Source organism: Branchiostoma belcheri, unplaced genomic scaffold, assembly GCF_001625305.1.
Source record: "Branchiostoma belcheri isolate BF01 breed outbred unplaced genomic scaffold, Haploidv18h27 scaffold74, whole genome shotgun sequence".
Lineage (NCBI taxonomy): Eukaryota > Metazoa > Chordata > Leptocardii > Amphioxiformes > Branchiostomatidae > Branchiostoma > Branchiostoma belcheri.
Window position 1 is genome coordinate 1,180,239 of NW_017804398.1, and position 19,206 is coordinate 1,199,444.

At 43.0% G+C, this 19,206-nt stretch overlaps 2 protein-coding genes across 3 annotated transcripts in view; one reads left to right on the plus strand and one right to left on the minus strand.

Annotated features, from left to right (window-relative positions):
* Positions 1-19,206, plus strand: part of LOC109485312 — a 30,125-nt gene that overhangs the window by 6,152 nt on the left and 4,767 nt on the right. Inside the window, exons 2-28 of the mRNA XM_019788855.1 lie at positions 3,367-3,488; positions 5,910-6,013; positions 6,426-6,529; positions 6,902-7,025; positions 7,386-7,434; positions 7,684-7,791; positions 7,954-8,164; positions 8,629-8,713; positions 9,133-9,232; positions 9,503-9,591; positions 9,925-10,064; positions 10,316-10,420; positions 13,660-13,718; positions 14,072-14,229; positions 14,444-14,602; positions 14,739-14,782; positions 14,914-14,971; positions 15,172-15,256; positions 15,709-15,840; positions 16,144-16,270; positions 16,446-16,617; positions 17,037-17,201; positions 17,439-17,534; positions 17,859-17,948; positions 18,067-18,201; positions 18,364-18,507; positions 18,751-19,006. Of these exons, the coding sequence (XP_019644414.1) occupies positions 3,367-3,488; positions 5,910-6,013; positions 6,426-6,529; positions 6,902-7,025; positions 7,386-7,434; positions 7,684-7,791; positions 7,954-8,164; positions 8,629-8,713; positions 9,133-9,232; positions 9,503-9,591; positions 9,925-10,064; positions 10,316-10,420; positions 13,660-13,718; positions 14,072-14,229; positions 14,444-14,602; positions 14,739-14,782; positions 14,914-14,971; positions 15,172-15,256; positions 15,709-15,840; positions 16,144-16,270; positions 16,446-16,617; positions 17,037-17,201; positions 17,439-17,534; positions 17,859-17,948; positions 18,067-18,201; positions 18,364-18,507; positions 18,751-19,006 (3,221 nt within the window). The remainder of the gene's footprint in view (positions 1-3,366; positions 3,489-5,909; positions 6,014-6,425; positions 6,530-6,901; positions 7,026-7,385; positions 7,435-7,683; positions 7,792-7,953; positions 8,165-8,628; positions 8,714-9,132; positions 9,233-9,502; positions 9,592-9,924; positions 10,065-10,315; positions 10,421-13,659; positions 13,719-14,071; positions 14,230-14,443; positions 14,603-14,738; positions 14,783-14,913; positions 14,972-15,171; positions 15,257-15,708; positions 15,841-16,143; positions 16,271-16,445; positions 16,618-17,036; positions 17,202-17,438; positions 17,535-17,858; positions 17,949-18,066; positions 18,202-18,363; positions 18,508-18,750; positions 19,007-19,206) is intronic.
* On the minus strand, positions 10,544-13,108 carry LOC109485313. Of its 2 annotated transcripts, none has more exons than XM_019788856.1 (2): positions 13,022-13,108; positions 10,544-12,752 (listed from the first exon to the last, which is right to left on the minus strand). In XM_019788856.1, exon 2 carries the CDS (start codon positions 12,721-12,723, stop codon positions 10,564-10,566), a length of 2,160 nt encoding a protein of 719 aa, XP_019644415.1. In that variant the 5' UTR covers positions 12,724-12,752; positions 13,022-13,108; the 3' UTR covers positions 10,544-10,563. The 2 variants fall into 2 exon arrangements, with proteins under 2 accessions (XP_019644415.1, XP_019644416.1); XM_019788857.1 differs by having other exon boundaries at positions 13,017-13,102.

Consider the following 19,206-nt stretch of genomic DNA (forward strand, 5'->3'; position numbering starts at 1 on the left):
CCGGACAGACAGGGATGTGAACATACATCCCAACTTCTCCGCGGCGCGAAACTTAAGAATCGCCTGACAGCCACGTTTTGGAACATCCAGGTCAAGTTCAAAGGTTTCCTCCCATGTGTGAACGTGAGAAAATGTCGTAAAACGATCCAGATGTGTCGAAAGCTCGTCTGTGAGGAGAGATAAGGGATGTGGAGACAACAAGACGGGCTAAATCGCCACACACAAACATGTCAACAGAGGGGGCATACCGATGTAGGGTGGTGACAGGCTATAATCATCAAAACCTTACGCAAGAATGCCCAAGTACGATCAACATGTGGTCTTTCTAGCTGCTATGTTGTGTAATAATATACATCAATTCCAAAGGAACAGCGAATAACTTACTGAAAATGCGATTCAACATGCAAGAAGAAAAGAAGTCGCAAAAAGTCTGAGCCATGGAAAAACTCGAATTGCTTGATCGATATCTTTTTGAAAGCTGGATCGCAGGATGGAAGATATGAATCAAATAGAAAAATTGCAGACTGCGGCGGGAAGAGACAAAAGGAAGGAAGGTTGTGTTTTGTAAATGTTGTATTGTCTGACTGACAATCACTCTTTTGCAATACAAAGCGGGCAGAAATTAGTTATTCATAACATTTTGCAGGGTCTATAATTTACCGGGAATTTGGTGTCCGGTGACAAAATGCGTTTGCTTGTTTAAGTAAGGAAATCATGCTTATCTCTTGTTGTGTGGGCTATTAAGGGTAGCTGTCGAGCACAGCATTTATGTGACAGCAATTCGCGTAACGAGGAAGCCATTTTCTCGTATTTTCTTGATAGTAGCGCCAAAACAGAGAGGTTTTACTTCAGCCCAATCAGATGAACTTGTGCCGCTTGGGTCGTCCTCAGCTTAACCCTGTGAAGAAGCTTTACCACAAAAAAGCCAATTACAACGTAACTACACCGTATCAGTTACCGCTTCAATAAATTAAAGCGAACCAGAGGGAGGGCCATTTTGTAAAAGTAAGGTAGGGTAATACAGATTCTAAGTATGAATACAAGATTCCCTGGTCCCGTGGTCATTCAGACATTCTGCCGTGCGCGGTGGGCACGTGTCCCAACTGAAAGTGCGCACGTTAAAATCTCTGAAAGATTCTGACAGCTACCTCCGGCAAGACTGACCTCTCGGTCAACACCACAGTCTTTGGTGTTTGGGTTTCGAACAGACACAACCTGCAAAACACTATCTTCCGTTCATGTGCAAAAAATCGGCAGAGAAGGCGCTATTATGAAGAGTCAGCTTGGAAAACCAGGTCTACAATAGTTTACTGTAGATGTACTGAGTCTGACTACTGGCCATGGTGATGAATCCACCGCTGAAGAGTGAAGTCCTCTCCGATAACTTAGTTACCTTTCAGCCCTCACTGGCATGCGTGCTGAAAGGCGGCATACACAAGTCAGTGGTTGATAGAGAAGAACGCAAAGAAAGACTTGCCTAATATTTTTATCTTATTTTCTTTCATTCATTCATTCATTCATTCATTCATTCATTCTTTTCTCTCCTTCATTTCAATTTAATGGCAGTTACCCCCTCTCAATTCAACGTATAAAAAATAAAAAGAGCTTTAAACAAAGATCAATTTTCAGCGAAATAAATGATATCCATGTCTCGAGCAATTAGATAATTTTTGCGCAGCTTATTTAGCGACAACCGAAAATGCTCAGGGACGAAGTAGCACCACAAACTGTTCTTCCGATGAACCTCAGTTTTAAGAATTGTCTTTTCTTTGTCTTCATTATTTTCTCAACCAGCAGACAAGAATGTTCTCGCTTACTCTCATAAGTGCTGTTCCGAGCAATTTCTCTATGACGAGAAACTGCTTAGCTCTGCAATTCTAGCGATTACAGTTGGAGGCTGTTGAGAAGAAGCTTCTGTTGAGTTCTCGCCTCTTAATTGGACAAATTGTGATGACACCTCTGTACTGTGCCCCCGCCCACCTGCGTTGTCCTGTAATCCCAACAGCACTGTCCCTGGTCTCCCTTCTCCCTGAACATAATCCACCGCCTTGAGATGTGCAGTAATTAGGGACCGTCCTGGTTTTCTGCATCCTTCTAAGGATGAAATTTGTTTGCATCACTCTGCAATAAAAAGGAGCCGTCGTTTCATATTGTCTTTCATAGTTTTTCGTTATATGATCATGTGTTATACTTAGTAGTTTCTGAAAGAGAGCGTAATCAAACGGTAACGTGTTGTAGTGTTGTGCTAAGCTCTCTTTAAAGGTTGGTAGACTGGATTAAGAAGAAAGTTTCAGTCCATAGTCAATTTCAGGAGAAACTAATGCCAGTTTGGTGCAAATACAACTGTAGTTATCTTATAACTGGCTAACTTGCAAGCAATACCTCTGCCTATGGCATAAACTGACTTGTGGCACAACGATCCCCTCCACCCCTTCATTACGGCGCCATTGACAACCGACGGAATTGTTATCTGCGCAGACCTGTCAGCTTCCCGTGTCTGGCCACATCACTCACCCCACATTATTACAGGCTTCGCCACACGGACAGTTGGACCTAAATCAACTGGGACGGCGACACGCACTGTAATTGAAAAGGGCTGCAGCGAAGTGCTTTATCTTCTGGGTCACTTGGTTCCGCCTCCGGTTTTGTGGACACGGCGCTGTTTTCTGGAATAAAGTGTTGTAAATATTTTTCTATAGCATCCAAGACGGAGTTCGAAGCTGGTATATTTTGTATAAACAGCGAGGAGGGAAAATGCAGGGTCTGCACACACTTAATTCCGATTGCCTGAATTGATTTATAAATAGCTGTGCTCAAGACAGCGTGGATTTCAACACATTTGGTCCTCCTTAAACAGAACTAGAGTTAGTTACAGATGAATGATCGTTTGTGCGCCGCACGTGTGTGATGTTTAGGCAATCAGTACCACATATTCGGTCTCTTAAGTTATCTTTTACACTCGAGACCCTTTCTTAGCTTGTCCAACTTTCTCCCTTTTTTTACACACTTCCACTACAACTACGGTGGGTATAATGACTGAAGCCATTTTGCAATACGTGTACTTGTCGGGCCTTATTCGATCGGATGACCAATTGGGTTTTCAGTTTAGTTTGTATATATACAGAAGTGTTGTTTTGGGTTGCTGAGATGTTGGTTTGTGTATCTGTTTGTCCGGACGACGATTGACGACAGGTTGACGACACGTGGGTTGGGAAAGATTGACCGGCAGAATGACAGGAGGTCAGACACAGGAAATGAGATCAACTTGAAGGTCACGAAAATGCTTTCCGGAAGTCTGAAATCTCCGATTTCTTGTTATTGTTTGTTCGCTCTTTGATATATTTCTTCACTCTCTGTGTGCTACAGCCTGCTGGTGGGAGCCCCCCGCGCGAACTGGACCCACGCCCCTGACCTGGAGCGGCCTGGCGCGCTGTACCAGTGTCCGCTGGACGAACACAACTGCAGCCAAGTCGTGGTGGACACAGAAGGTCAGTCTACAATAGAAGCAAACGTAATTTGGTCGGGAAATAACAGGGTTTCGGAGGAAAGGATGGATAAATGGATTAGAACTCAGCTGCACTGATGGGGGTATGGTGTTGAGAGTTGACATTGGAAGCAGTCCCTGTAAAGTGTAATAAGGCTTTCTGACACTTGCCAGTGCATCGGAACGTCCTTAAATTTGATCGATGCTGCCCCTTTTAAGATTCTATATTTTATCTTATTAGAATATTGTACAATAGGTGTAACGGCCGTTAGCTTAAACGTTGGAGGACGTGTTTGTTGGGGGAGATAACAATACTAAAGGACGAAGCAATTACATTAGGTATATAAAAGAAGTGTAGTCAACACGCGCCTTTGGAGATAGTAGAAAATACTCTAGCTCTTATGTAGATGAAATGAAGGTGAAACAGAAACAAACTTTCTAATTAAATACATCTGTAACTTAGAAACTAACATAGTCGTTTATCCAGAGCTAAACTTAATGACCTTGAATGGAATCGCTTTTTCACAATTTAGCTTTAGAAATTACTTCTACACAATTTGAACCACAGATACAGCAAATTTACCAACAAATTGTTCCAAGATGGGCCATAATAACAGACAGTAGTAAGCCCAGTAGCACTTTGTTCCTGACCCGACATAAAAGCGCTATTGTCCTTTTTTAATGAGCTGATTTCTGAGAAGGCGGGCTATCTGAAGCCCTTCTTAGATGTCTTAGATGAAGGACACCAGATTTGGAGTCATCAGCTGAACGGAACAGAGAGCCTTTACACCTAAGAGTTGAAGTGGACAGTTCAAAATGTCCGCTCTTGATCAGACCGGACAAGACAGCTTAGAACCTAGCTTGGATGTTGCTGTTGGTAAATTTTCTTTGGGGGCATATTGCACCTGGTGCCCAGGGGCTGGCCTGTGTAGGCGCACGAATGCGAAATTTTGTGTGTTCTTTACTCGCTGTGACATCGCGGGGGAGATTTTTTTGCCACAAACTGCCTTTATAGTTTGTAACTGCCAGTAAACCTGGCCACTTTGTACATCTTCGTATTTACTTGGGAGGCAGATCTATTGAAGTGCTTTTTCAACTTTAACTTTCAACTTTATTTGTTTAACCAGGTATCACACTCAGGCCACTCTGGCCTGTTTTTCAGGAAATCCTGGTACAAAAGCACAGACAAACACCTAACAGTTAGACAGATTCACAATACATACAAAGTCTAAAAATAGCACATAGATAAAACTAATCTTAAATACAATTCGATAAAAACTGTTTAAAAGTTCTGAGACTAGGCTGCTGTCGTTGTTGTAGGGGGAGTGAGTTCCAGAGGTAAGGTCCATAGTACTGTAAGCTGTTCCTGTATGAAGTGACTCTTGCTGGGGGGCAGGAGAGTAGGTGGGGGTCATAGTCCAGTAGCCGTTTTAACTCTGACCGAGTAGTGCGAACACTCAGTGTTGGTGGAGCTTCCCATTTGAACAACGATGTCATGTACACAGGCGCACATCCACGGACTGCCTTAAAGACAGAAAAGTGCTGATTTTAGACTGACAGCGTTGCTGAATAAAAAAAAAAATAAGTAGGTTATCTCTAAAATGAGAGCTGTCAGAAAACGTGCCACAGTCTTTCCAATCAACCTTTTCTTGGAGAGTACAAAACAGGATCCTCCCGACATGTGCTAACAAGTGTGCTCAGGTGTTCGCAACCCGTTCATCCAATTGACCAATTTCCTGTAATTTCTAAGACCTACGCATGAAGAAAGCGACTTCAGCTGATCAAATTTTCGTTTTATTACCTCCCACGCCCAGGCAAAAAGTAAACAAGGTGCTGATGACTCCACGTTTTATGTCTTTTATGCAAAACATCCCCAGCCTTTGATCTAGAGACACACGTAAAGAGTAAAAGAAAGACCACCGTGATGTGAAGACTCAAAATGTCCACAGCCAATTGCAGGGCCATAGTTTACGTTACGCCCGATTTGTAGGGAATAGGTCATATGGCCCAGGTCACATAGCCCAAGGCCGGGCTTTCAACATCAAGGTTATGCACATTTTGCCTTCACTGCCTGATTGCTTTAACTACGGAGCTGACATCCTTTCTGTGGCTTGGTCATTTTTATGTATTCCCCAGCGGGAATCATGAGTAGTGCAGCACTATGGGCATGCAATGAACCCCTCTCAGAACATTCCAACGACTTTACTCACGACCACTCTCCGAATACGGTCGGCGCTGGATCGGGAGTAGTAGTCTGGAATTGATCCTACTCTTGCTCCTGTTATCTTCTCTGATCGCATCCAAGCAGAATATTTTAAAGACTAGTAGGCCAGTTCACCGACCAGTTCACCTTCTGGAGAAGGTCGGGGAGCCATGGTCTGACATTAGGCTTCAATCATTGTCTCCTGTTTGTATCACACAATAGGCTCCCGCACTGGCACCAAGCGGATGGTGGAGATCAAGTACAGGGACAACAAGAACAACATGTGGCTGGGCGCTACCGTCCGGACCCACCAGGGCAGAGTGGTGGTACGTACTAAGTCTTGTCCAGAAGACCTTACGACGAATTGATATGTTCATGTATAACGTTACAGTTACATATAACAGTTACTAATACTAGTATCCTGTCTAAATCGCGCTCCTGGCGGCCGGCCCGCCCGATCGATGGTTGTCGCCCTTTGGGGCGAGAGCGAGAGCTTATGTAAACAGAGGCTACATACAGTTGTATTTCAGTGTCTGTATGCTAAAAAATACAAATGATCACAAAATTCTGATATCAAAGATCGCAACACACAAGACAAACATATATTACAAGATCTTTCCACAATAGAGTGCCAATGGGGCATGTTATTATAACAGCTAAAGTTATGTGCCTGTTCTGTCACTATCACTGGTGTACACAACCGAGAAGCTCATCAGCTTTTACCATGTCCGTCCGTAGGTTTGTGGCCCGATGTGGAAAAACGCTTACTTCCGCCGCTACACCATTCTCAACGGGATTTGTTACGAGATGGACGCCAGTCTTGAAACGGATACGGTACAAAAGTAAGATGTCTGCAAGGAGGTTAAATGTATATTGATACTTTTGAACTTTCTTGAATGTCTTTTCTCGGTATATGAATTGTTTGAGTGTCTCTAAATGCATTTTTTCTTAAAAACTATATGTTCACTTTTATGCGATTTTTCCTTCAAGCTATATTTGACCAGGAAATATTTAAAGTTGGTAGCCTTTTCTATAAGGGATCGAAGCAATTGAACACGTCAATGTGGGCTACGTTAATAAATATTATACATTGAATTTCACAGAAAAATGTTATTAACGGTTCAAAGTTAGATTAGAACACTGATTATTCTATTTTGCCATCAAATTCAGTTACTAGTATACACATGTTGATAACGTTGTGTGACTGTTTGCAGACGGATGCCTTGTCTCGGGGACCAGCCCACAACCGTTAGCCACCCCCTGGGGCACCAGATTAACGAGGGTGGGGACTACACCTACGGGAAGTGCCAGGCAGGACTAGCCGCGGTCTACACACAAGTAAGCGTCTTTCTTCCCATACTCCACGTTTCAGCACCGTAGGTCAAGCAGCCAGGTGCCCGTGCCTGTCCGCCACCGGGCGATGTCCTTGGTGCTGAAATGAGGGTCCAAAAGGAGGAGGTGCAGGCGGGGAGACGTTGATATATGACGTAGTGTGGCACACAAGTGCGGGGAATATGTTGTAGCTCTGTTAATAGCGGTAACGTGACATGACACCAGCTGTCGGAGTACATCTGAAGTGCAGGGCTATTTAATTTTTGTGCGGTATGGATCCGTGCATGCATGCCATTCAATTTGTAAAACCATCCCAACAGCATTCATTTACTTAAAAAGTGTTAACTTTCAACAATTTTTTTTCAGAATGGTTCACAGCTTGTACTAGGAGCGCCTGGTGGCTATGACTGGACAGGTATGAAAGCTTTTCGCTAAGAAAAACGAAGAAAATTTGTTAGCATGGTTGACGAATTGACCAATTTGATTCGTTTACATTTTGGTAATGGCGCTTGGAACAGTTCATTAAAGGAACTTAATTTTTTAAATTGCAAATTCAGTATGTTTCAAACGTTTGTGAGTGCTTTTTAGGCTATACAATAACATAGCACGGTAGTATTCAATGATATAATGATAATAATATTAATTTATTTGACTTTCAAATCAGGCACATTGTCCACATATACGGGCAGCTACCAGACTGTGGGCCACCCAGAAACATGGGACCCCTGGCCCGAAGGCGGTGCAGTGAAACAGCCACATGACAGCTACATCGGTATGTTCCCTTTCTTATCAACCTTTGTTCTCATTCTATTAATAGACCAATGAACAGTTATATATCTGTAACTAGAATAGTCGTATATCCAGAGCTAAACTTTATGACCTTGACTAGGTGACATGTGGAATAGATAAACCAACTGGAATGCATCCCTTGCAGGCTTCTCACTGGCTGCTGGTAAGTTCTTTGGGGACGGTGTGGAGTACATCGCGGCAGGTGCACCCCGGCATCAGCACCGCGGGGCAGTCGTGTTCTTCCAGGAGACCGAAGGAAGCAGCGGTGCCTTAGAACCTACAAACACCCTCAAGGGGACTCAGTTGGCCTCAGGGTTTGGCTACAGCATGGTGGCACTGGACCTCATCAAGGATGGGTAATTAACATTGTACTGTAGTGTTGCCTGTAAGGGCCTGGTCACATTCGTGGCACCATGCATCGCAAACTGTGTTCTTGGAACAAACGTGCATGTGTCTTACAAAATTCAGCTGTCTTGTTAATGGAAAGGCTGTCCTGGATCCTTGTCAGCCTTTGGATTTGGCGCAGCCTGTCTGATCGAAGATTTGCAAAATCGTCTGACGACCAACAACAAATGTGGCCATGCCGTGACCAAAATAGAGTTTGCTTGCAGGCTGCCCCGGTGACCAAATTGTTTTTACTTGTAGGTATTAACTTGCCATTGCTTGCCAAGAAGTTTCACTATCCTTGTAGATTGGTTTATTGTCAAGAAAGTTGTTTAAGGTTTTTCTTCAACACTAAGACAAGAGTACAAATGTATCTGTGATTAGATAAGGCACACCATGTATGTATTGAGTGTTGATGGCTTTCTCTTTTCAACAGGGTGACAGATCTTCTTGTAGGAGCTCCTGTTTACATGGACAAGGGAGTGGGTGGTGCTGTGTATTTGTACAGCACAAGAGATAAGGTAAGGCACACACAAAAGATGAACTTAAGCTTCACGTTTCACTCTTCACGTGGGGTCGTGTGGCGTAGCGGCAGAGTGCGCAACTCGGAACTAAGAGTCCCGGGTTCAAGTCCTGACATGCCACCGATCTTGTGCCCTTGGGAAAGGCACTTTACACAACTTTCCTCAATTAGCTCAGGTGTAAATGAGTATTGTCCTGTCATGTATTTGTCCCCTGTGTTGGTGGCGGCATTAATATAAGTTGAAAAAAACTTGTCAATGAGTGTGTCGTCACTACGTCTGGTGATTACATGTTGGAATAAAAAAATAAAAAATAAAAAAAACTTAAGCTTCTCCATGCTGACTTCTATATTCATGACCTCACACAAATCACACTGACTTCTACATGTAATGTTACATGTTCTGTCTCCCCCTCACAGTCCCCTCTACAGCTGATGACCATGCTGACTGGACCACCTGCCTCACAGTTTGGACTGTCCTTATCATCAGCAGGGGATCTCAATGGGGATGGCTTCACAGGTAAAGTACTAATGTTACACTGTACTTGTGTACACACTGTGCGAAAGATCTAATGTAACTCTTCTATGTACTTACCAACTTGTCTCTTGATTCTAAGCAGAAGCCTCAATTTGAATACAATATTTATGATTTAAATGGGAAAAGCCTTGTGTTCTGATATCCCTACATTACAACATTGAGTTAGGGTTAATGTTAGCAGTATCAGAACAACCACTTAGACTTTTATTTTGAAAAATATGATACTGATGTCTTCTTATATTTGATTGTTAGACATTGCTGTTGGGGCCCCAAATGAGGGAGGCGGTGCAGTTTACATTTACCATGGCAGCAGGAATGGACTAAACAATCACTATGCACAGGTGGGACTCTTTTCAGGCTAACACCCCCAGTTACTATTAATAATTTTATGTAATGATGACACATCCATCAATGTTTGGAAAGAATTGTACTGTCTTGGCAAATGTCAGATTTCAGACTTCAGTGTTAAAAAGATAATGACAAAGAAATGTTAATGGAGGTTTAATACATAATTATACTTCTTTACTCAACTTATTTAACACTGATAAAATCGGCATTTGCATCAATAAAACACAAAGTTTAACATTAACTGTAAATAATGTGTTGAGTACATGTACAAGCTTTGAACCATTCTGCAGTGTTTATGATTGACAGTGTTCCTATATCTCTTGCAGAGAATCAGTGCTGAAGAAGTTGGTCTGCCCAACCTGTCCAGCTTTGGTTGGTCGTTGTTGGGTGATGTGGATGTTGATGACAACAGATGGCCTGACCTTATAGTGGGATCTTATGGAACTGACTCTGTGCACATCCTACAGTAAGGATATTAACCAACTACAAACCAAGGCCTGTTATTATTGAAGCAGATTTCCCTTGTTATAGTCAAACTATGTGAGCATGTTATTTGGTATCATTATTCAACCGAATGCTCCATCAATTCTACTTTGAAGTAATGACATAAAGGAAAGAAAATATGGATGCACACAAATCAATAGCTAAATAGTGTGGTATCTGATACGTTTGCTTTCTCAGAGGTACAGTTTTCAGCCATATTGTTTGGTGTTTCAGGTCTCGTCCCCTGGTTCCGTATCAAGTGAACGCATCCTTGTCACTGGATCCACCTACACCTGATCCTGACGTCAGATGTGACTTGGGCGGCAAAAACTACACCTGGTAAATTCCCAATTTCATTTGTACATCAACTAAAACGGATCCTTTGTTAGACATCAAGGTAAACTCTTCATTAGCATCAGCAGAATGAACTGGCGGAACTAGTTCACAAGAATGTTTTTTACATTTTGAAGAAAAAAGTTTCCCTACGTTGGGTGGAGGAATTCCTTGCAGAAGCAGTACTTTCTCAGACGAGGGAACTTGTCTCGGATGCACTTGGGGTGGTCCCCGTACCTGTTGATCCGACTGATATCTGCCAATACCTCTGTGTGATCACGTTTAAACCATTTCCTCACTGAAGCCTCATACATCCCTCCATTTGGCTCCGTCTCCACAGTGAGCATGAAATCGACGAAGGGAAGACGAAGCATGTTGCCAAATTTGGCCACGTGGAACTGAAGGCTGCTTTCTTGAAACTGCAGAAGCCTTTTGTTTGGTTTGATTATCTCAGCATGGGTGATGTTTTTCAGGACAAGCTCCATGCAGTTGTTTCGATGAGGTAACGTTAAGTCGTTGATATACGAGACCAAGAATTTTGCTGATGCTATGACAAAGTCATTACTTGTGCTCATTGAGATGGTCTGCAAGCACGTGCACCAGTGGTCAGCGATGTGAGCATCCTCACACGTCCTGTTTAGTGGGATCTCCTGGAACAGGCTGATTCCGTGTCCCTGGAAACGAGACTGGTCACCCGGGTAGTCCAGAATGTGCTGAAGCATCTTGTGAAAGTCGAACGCTGTGGTGAGACGCTCTTGATTTTTGCGCAGGTTGTCTGCAATTTCTGGATGTTTCTCTTTGATCCACTTGGGGATTGCGATTCCAAAGAATGGCAGCCTTTCTTCGAGCCGACCCTGCAGGAACTGCCTGATTTCTCCATAACGAGCTCCGTGGTCGGCAAACACAATCAGGACGGTGTTGTTGAGGTAACCCTTGTCGTTCCAGGAGCTGATGAGATCCAGGATGTCCTGATCAGCAGATTGTATCAAGTTCACGCTGTCATGGCTGAGTTGGGAGTGAAATGCAGTAGCAAACTTGAGAGATTGGTTGTATTTATCCACAAAGTGTCGCATGTACTGGAAGGTGTAGTGATGTTTGGGTGTTGCACCAAGGCAGAACTGTCCATAGTACCTATAACCTGGCAGGTGTTCTATAGCAAGCCAGAAAGGCCGCATGTAGTGGTCGGTAGGTGGGTATGAGAATCCAGTTGTTCGGTACTGGAAAGTCCCTGTCCAAGCTTCGTCCTCCCCAAACATTGTCACGTATCCCATCCTCTTATACTTCCTCCAGATCAATGGAAAGACATCACAGAGGGTTGCGTTAGCAGTACCTCTCTTAGTGTTTGGCAGCTCATCCTCCAGAAACCCTGTGAACATGCCGATGAACTGAGCAGTCGTGCCATCTCCAATCACATGATAGCCCTTCAGGACGTAACCTTGCAGTGTCTCTGTGAAGTATTGGAAGGTTTTGGGCAGTTTGCGCATAAAATTCATTCTAGAGGTGGAATCCACACCTACCATGAGCACATTCAAACCACCGCCCAACGCTTCCTTTGCCCGACCTGAATTATGCAGCTGCTTGGCCCATATCTCCAGTGGAGGTTTCTTCTTAACTTGCTGGAACATATTGTTGTGCTGTTTCACCATCATCTCAGTCCCAGTTCCACTGAAGACCTCTGTCTCATATTGACAGCTCACCCTGGCAAACTCATGCTCAAAGGGAAAGTCCAAGGTGGTCTCGTTGTTGTCCTTGAAGTCTTTTGTGTGGACAATTATGGCGTTATTCTCCCAATCCGATAGATAGTCTATCCTGATGTACCTGCAGCTGATAAGCTTTTCTCCGGGAAGTAGAGCAGAGGAGTTTAGTCTGATAACACCAATTCTATCATCAGTGTTGCTATCCAGGTAAGTGAGGTAGTTTATTGGTCGCCCCCCACAGTGCAGATGAGACTTATCAAACAGGTGGTTGATTTCAGGATTGCTCATCTGCAGATCAGGGTATTTACAAACAGGCTGCTCTTCAGCTTCCCTGCTTTGGTCATCTTCATCGACGTTTTCAGCTTCAGCTTCCTCCCCGTCATCCTCATCATCATCAACATCTTGAGCTTCGTCATCTTCAAAAAAATCGACCTCAATTCCAGGAGGGATTGTCCTGATTGTCTCATGGTCAGCTGTTTCAATGTCACTCCTGTCGTCTTTGTGAACAGTACTTGGACTCATGACAGCAGCGATGTAAACAACTGCGGAGAGGAATCCTATGAACAGCACAGCTGCAAAACACACCCTTATGTTCAGATTGGTTGACCGCATTGTGTCCTGTCTTGATCCTGTGTATGTACCTGTCATTGTAAAAAAAATTATGAAAACTACAAATTTATAATATTATGCAAGTATGATATGTTTTTCAACATTGCTATTGATTGTTTGATACATTTTTGAACCAGAAAAATTTGCCCACTTGGCTAAAGAATTAAACATTTTGCATTGTGCTGTTCTCTTAGAATTCCTCAACAAAGCATGGAATATAAAAAAGTTATTTTTGATGTGTACAACTAATTTACCACTATTTTCTTTATTTTCCCTACATACAGTATAAAACTTACCTTGCCTTAAAATCAGCTGGCAAGCCTCGCAGAAAATTTGTTGCTGTATCTCTAACCCTCACCCTTAAAAAACTGTGGCTTATTTTGTTCTGTAGCTAAACCTAAATGAGTCTTCAAAAGGGGTTCCAAGACAAAGGGAGTCTATAAGCAGTGATGCATAAAAAGCCCTTTAACACTCCATTGTGGTATTGGCAAAACCCTTTGCTGACCCTCCCAGAAGTGGCCCTTCAGAGCAAGTGGGTATCATAAGTACCACTGCACACCCTCTTAATTCTGGATAAGGACTGCCTGCGTAAGAGGCACCAGGATGTTCCGGTACTCAATACTGCTCACCCCAATTAACAAGAGCACAGGATTACAGTATTACAGACAGGTGACATGTACAAACAGGATTTTACCAGTTAAGGTACAGAGAAAAAAGGTGACACAAATGTCACCATAATTGTCAACAACAACAAGAAATACAACATACTCTTGTCTTTGTAAACAGTCAAATAAATATTAAACTTTTGTGTGTTATAGAGAAATTCTGTTAAGCTTACTTACATGTAAATCCGTTAAAGAACAATGGAGTATATCTAAGTAAATTTGCAGGTTTACAACCCTGATTTTCAAGCCATTCAAGACTGTTTCTCTGTTTCAGCCTGAAGTTGAAGCTGGAGTTTCTGTACTCAGGACCAGGAGCAGCAGACAGCTATGTGGGTAAGTGTTAAGACCTATTAGTTTGACAGGGTTTGTTTTCTTGCCCAAATTTGAATCAAACCATAAAGCCGGAAAAGGAACAACTTTACATTGCACAGATCTACATGGTGTCCAGAGGACAGACCTCAAAAACAGATGGGGAATCCAAGATCTTCAACAAAACTCTGACAGCTTAGGCTGCTTACAGGGAAGAAGACACAGTAACACGAAATGAAGAAAGACTTGCCAGAATTATTTCAACCACCACACTAAGCTGCATGGATAACACAGTGCATCATCATCATTTCAATCAAAACTAGATATAATTTTAAAATCTTAAAATTTATGTAAATATTTCTTCTCCTCCCTCCCAGATCTTGACTACACCGTGGAGGCTGACAGTCCCCGGGACCAGCTGGGCCTGGAGAGGAGACTGTTCTTCCCTAACCAGTCCTCCACATACAAGGCACAGGCACCTCTCAGGGTCTACCTCAAACATGTCAAGTCCAAGACCATCACAGTATACGTCAAGGTCAGGAACATAAGATGTTTGTCTGTCTATTTGTTTGTTTGTTTGTTTGTTTGTACAGCAAGTACATGCTAGGTAAGATTGGACTGTGAGGTTTGATGGACACACACTGGGATGGACCCCACTCCTTTCATTAGGTATGTAGTGGGCGTTGTGCTCGAGGTATGGGTTTCCTGAAATCTTTTAATAACCAAAGCCATATTTGTCTATTTTCTAGGATAAGTTTGAAGACATCACTGCCCGAGTTCCCATCATCTTGGAGTTCTCTATATTCCGTGCCCGTCGAAGGTCACAGTTCCCGCCTGTAGAGGACAGCGGTGTTCTACCAGCAGTGGACGACTACCCTCTGCTCCAGAGCAACACTGCTCACATATATGTAAGTGCCTTTGATCATTGTTACACTTTTGATTGACACCCCCTTTTCGCTTTTCAATTTTTTTGATGTTAAGTACTGTACAAAGAAATATGCATACAGTGATACATGTATGTGTCTGTTGCTTTGCCTCCACCAGGTGAATCTTACAGGTGGCTGCATGTGTAGAAACGTACGGATCAAGTAAGTCACTTTTTCTTGTTCTTCATGTATTTGACTGACTTTATGACTGCTTAATGATCCTGTTTGGTTATCTGTTGTATGAATTTTTATGATATACAATGTAGTAACATTTCCATCTTGCTGTTGTACAGGAAGTCAGATGACTGTTTCCACTGTCCAGGAGAGAGGAGCACCCTGCAGTTTATAGAGGTGAGGCCTGTATACACACAAAAGGACTTAAGTCACTGATATGTGCAAATTTTGCATTAATCTGATTCGATTTACACTGTTTATGCCACGAAGTGTTGAGGCAGGTGGGTTTGGCCTAACTTATACCTAAGTGCCTTTGATACCATTGAAAGATATAAACTTAGGTTTTCTGTTTTGTGTTGTTTTTCCTTGTCTCCCAGGACCAGTCGTTGACCCCACCTGGTGCCCAGCAAGGTGACATTGTCCGCATGCAGCCTCAACGGGTCGCACTTGACCTTCGACCAGGTAAGGACAAGTGTAGATAAGTATGCCCTCAAAGTTGATCAAAGTGGTTCGGGTTCAACCAATTAAAATCAACTAGAAGAGTTTGTAGCTAGGTCAGTTATTTTCTTTTTCAACAAGTAGCAGAAACCTTCCTTTGTTTTATATAGGCTGTGAAATAGATGAAAAGATTTTGAACACATTTTGTAGAATAGACAAAATAAATCTTCATCATGGTTGAATTAGTTCTTGGTGCACAAATAGATGATGTCATGCACCACATGTAACACATTACATTACCTATAGCAAAGTCTGTACAGTCATATGAGATTACAGACAAACCAGCGAATGAAAGCAGTATGATAGATACAATCTAAGTGTCTATTCAGTGAATGTCGTTGTTCACCATGAAAAGTGAAGAAATATTTAGTTAATTAGTTCAGGTTCACACAGTTTGATCTCCATGTTGCCCACAGGCAGTCGAGTGTCGTTTGACCTCCAGGTGAGGAGACTAGAAGACTACCCCATTGACCTGTACTACCTGTTAGACATGTCCAAGTCCATGCAGGAGTTCAGAGATGAGCTGACCAAGCTGGGCAAACATCTCGGTAAGTTGGAGTCATGGCTTCTATCATGTCCTTCTAGGAGATGCATCATTGCAGGAATTGGACTCCAAATTGGACACACTCAAGTCAAAGTCCTTCCTGCACCAGATGGTGCATAGGGTAGTGCTCATCTCTGTTCCAATATCCCATGTGCCACATAACTTTGTGTAATCATTATGGCAGGGGGCTAGTAGCCTAGTACACTGAAGTGGTCTATTGCTTACTGGGTTCAGCAGCAGGGAGAAGGCTAAGAAGACTTTTATATCAAAATGATATTTGATTGTACCTTTTTATGTCATCCTACAGCCCGCAAGTTATCTGAGAAGACGGAAAGCTTCCGCCTTGGACTGGGGGCATTTGTGGAGAAACCAGTGGATCCATTCGCATTCACTGCATTCTACTTTGACAAGAAGAAAGGCCAGATGGTTTACAAGTAAGTTGTAAAATGATCTCCTGTTTACTTGCCTAGCCACTGGGACATTTTACACCACACATATTTCACAACATTTATGTACTACTCATGAAATTTTGAGATTATAATGAGACTATAGTTTATACATTGTTAAATTGCTTTTTTGAATAGATTCTATGTCTCTCTCTCTCTCTAGACTGGAGGAGCCATGTGCAGGCTGTGTCGGGCCGTACATCTTTAAGAACGTCCTGCCACTGACCAACCAGACTGACCGTCTGGGGGAGGTGGTCAGGTTCCAGAAGAACTCCAGTAATGCTGACCTTCCCGAGGGTGTTCTGGATGGGATGCTGCAGGCTACTGTGTGCCAGGTAACACATTAGATATGAATATTGATGGATAGACATCCCAATACTACAACAATTCAAACTTACTACTGGAAGAAATATGGACATTACTACAGGGCATTTTGAGTGACATCTATCACTCTTTACAAACATCACAAGAATCACTCACTGGCAGTCAATTTAGTAACAGGACTGTGGTGCTTGTTACAAAATTACTAGCCTACAAACCATTGTGATTAGATTTACGTCTGCCCTGATAATGGTTTGTAGGCAACAATTACAGGTTCTTCTGATTACACAGGGACAGCCCCATGTTCAAATACACCTATGTTCTGATATGGGAGGGTTGTCAGAACATAGATTGTGTTGTTGGAACATGGGGGTGTAAACTATAAAGTGATTATATATGCAGTTGATCCCAACATTGTTTTGCCTGTCCTCAGGGACCAATAGGGTGGAGAAAGCAGGCTACAAGGCTCCTCCTGGTGGCCACAGATGCAGGGTTCCACTATGCAGGGGACGGGAAACTAGCTGGGCTGGTCACACCGAATGACGGGCGATGTCATGTGGGGTCAGACGGAAACTTCATCAAGGATGCAGTTAACCAGGTCTGACTCTGAACCACAATCATTCTTACAATCTTACAAGGACATGGAATGGGGGGGACAAGATGTGTCTATTGTATACTTCCCCTTTAGGTTGTTTGGGATGTAAATTATTTTGTATTTATTCGCAAACTCGTGCCTTAAACTATTTTCCAAGGAACACACAGATGTATCATGTATAAAGTGAAGAGGTAATAAATGTCTTGTCTATAAATCTGACACTTGTAACTTTTTTTCCAGGATTTCCCCTCAGTGGCCCAGCTGAAGGGACTGCTGGAGGAACACAACACCATGAGCATTTTTGCTGTCACCCAGAGGAGTCTGCACATCTATGAGGTCAGTTACAGTAAACTATATGGGTCGTGCAGCACATTTTATACAATTGCTCATCAAATTAATCATTAAGAAACTTCACCCACTTGCTCTTTGAAGGCTGCTGTGCTACAAAACTGTGCCATTTGCCTCAGATTGGTCACAAACATGATGTTGTTAAAAAGTGGTTGTTCAGCACCAAGGACAGATCTAGTATGGCCATTGTTGGTACACAGGTGGCCTTACAACAGCTTCATCCTAATCTGTTAAACCCTTGCCTTTTAAAATGTACCTTTTTGATGTGTCACATTCCATTCTGACCAGAAAGACATTGTTTTCCTCCTGCAGGAACTCAGCCAGCTGCTAGAGGGCTCTACTGCAAAGCTGCTGGCCAACGATTCCTCCAACCTTCTGGACCTGGTTAGCGATGCATATGAGGCAAGTTACAAAAATGTTCCATGATCATTTACAATTATTTCTTGCATACTTTCCTCTTTAGGTTGTTTGAGGTTCAACGACTACATGTATGACATTTTGTTCCTGTTAACGCCCTCAGGAGCTGACTTCCAGGATTCGCCTTCTCACCAAGAATGTACCACAAGGGGTGGACCTGTCAATCACTGCCAAGTGTCCCCATCAACCTAACGGTACCGCCTCCTCCGAGTGCCACCCTGTCCTACTGGGAGAGACAGTAAGCCAGTTCTTCCTATGGGTTATTGAGTTGGAAGCACTGTTTGCGTTGATCATGTCGTGAATTCCTTTAATCCATTTGTAAAAGTTAAGGTGTAAAAATAAATTCTGGCCAGATTTTTAGTCAACTTCATGAATTGATTGTACTCCCTGTCCACTCCAGGTAACATTTACAATAACAGCAGAGGTGGACCCATCCAAATGTCTGTCTGCACCGGAGGTCTCCACAGTAACCATACAGCCTGTGGGGTACAATGAGTACCTGACTATTGACTTACATATCTCCTGTACCACCTGTCTATGTCAGGTATGTTTCTTCGGGGTTTTTTCTCAATGAAAAAGTGGAAAATGATAACTTGCTAGCCATATTAATGTCACAAGGTGTAATGGGTAAATCATGATGGTCTGCTTTCATTAAAAGCATGATTAGTATCTCGATCTTGTCTTAGATTTGTCACAAATATGTTGTTGTTAAAAAATGGCCGTTCAGCACCAATGACAGATCAAGCCTCGATGCACAAAGTCATTCCAACTGTCCATCTGTTCCCAGTCTCCAGAAAAGCCGTGCAGCTGTGAGGCCACCTCAGCCCACAGCGGTGAGTCGGCTATCCTGGCCTGGCTGTCGGAGTATTACTGGGTGGCTGCGGTGCTGGGGGCCATGCTGCTGGTCACCGCGGTGCTCGTGTTCACGCTGCTGGGCATGAGGTGTCGGGACAAGCAGCCGCGCATGGACGAGGCCATGGCACTGGCCAATGAGATCGAGATGAATGGTCACGTGACCACAACATACTCCCGGCAACAGCAAGGTATCGTGTGGTTTTTGTTTGTTTGTTTGAGCCTGTTTATCCATGAAATACTCAATTTGGCCTGCTGGCCACTTTCATTGAGGTCATGAGGGAAGAGTTAAGGGTCAGACAAAATGTAACATTACAACAGGTTACATGATTCAAGTCCAAACAAATCCATAGAAGTATCAAATCCATGGAATTATACATTGTATATTGAA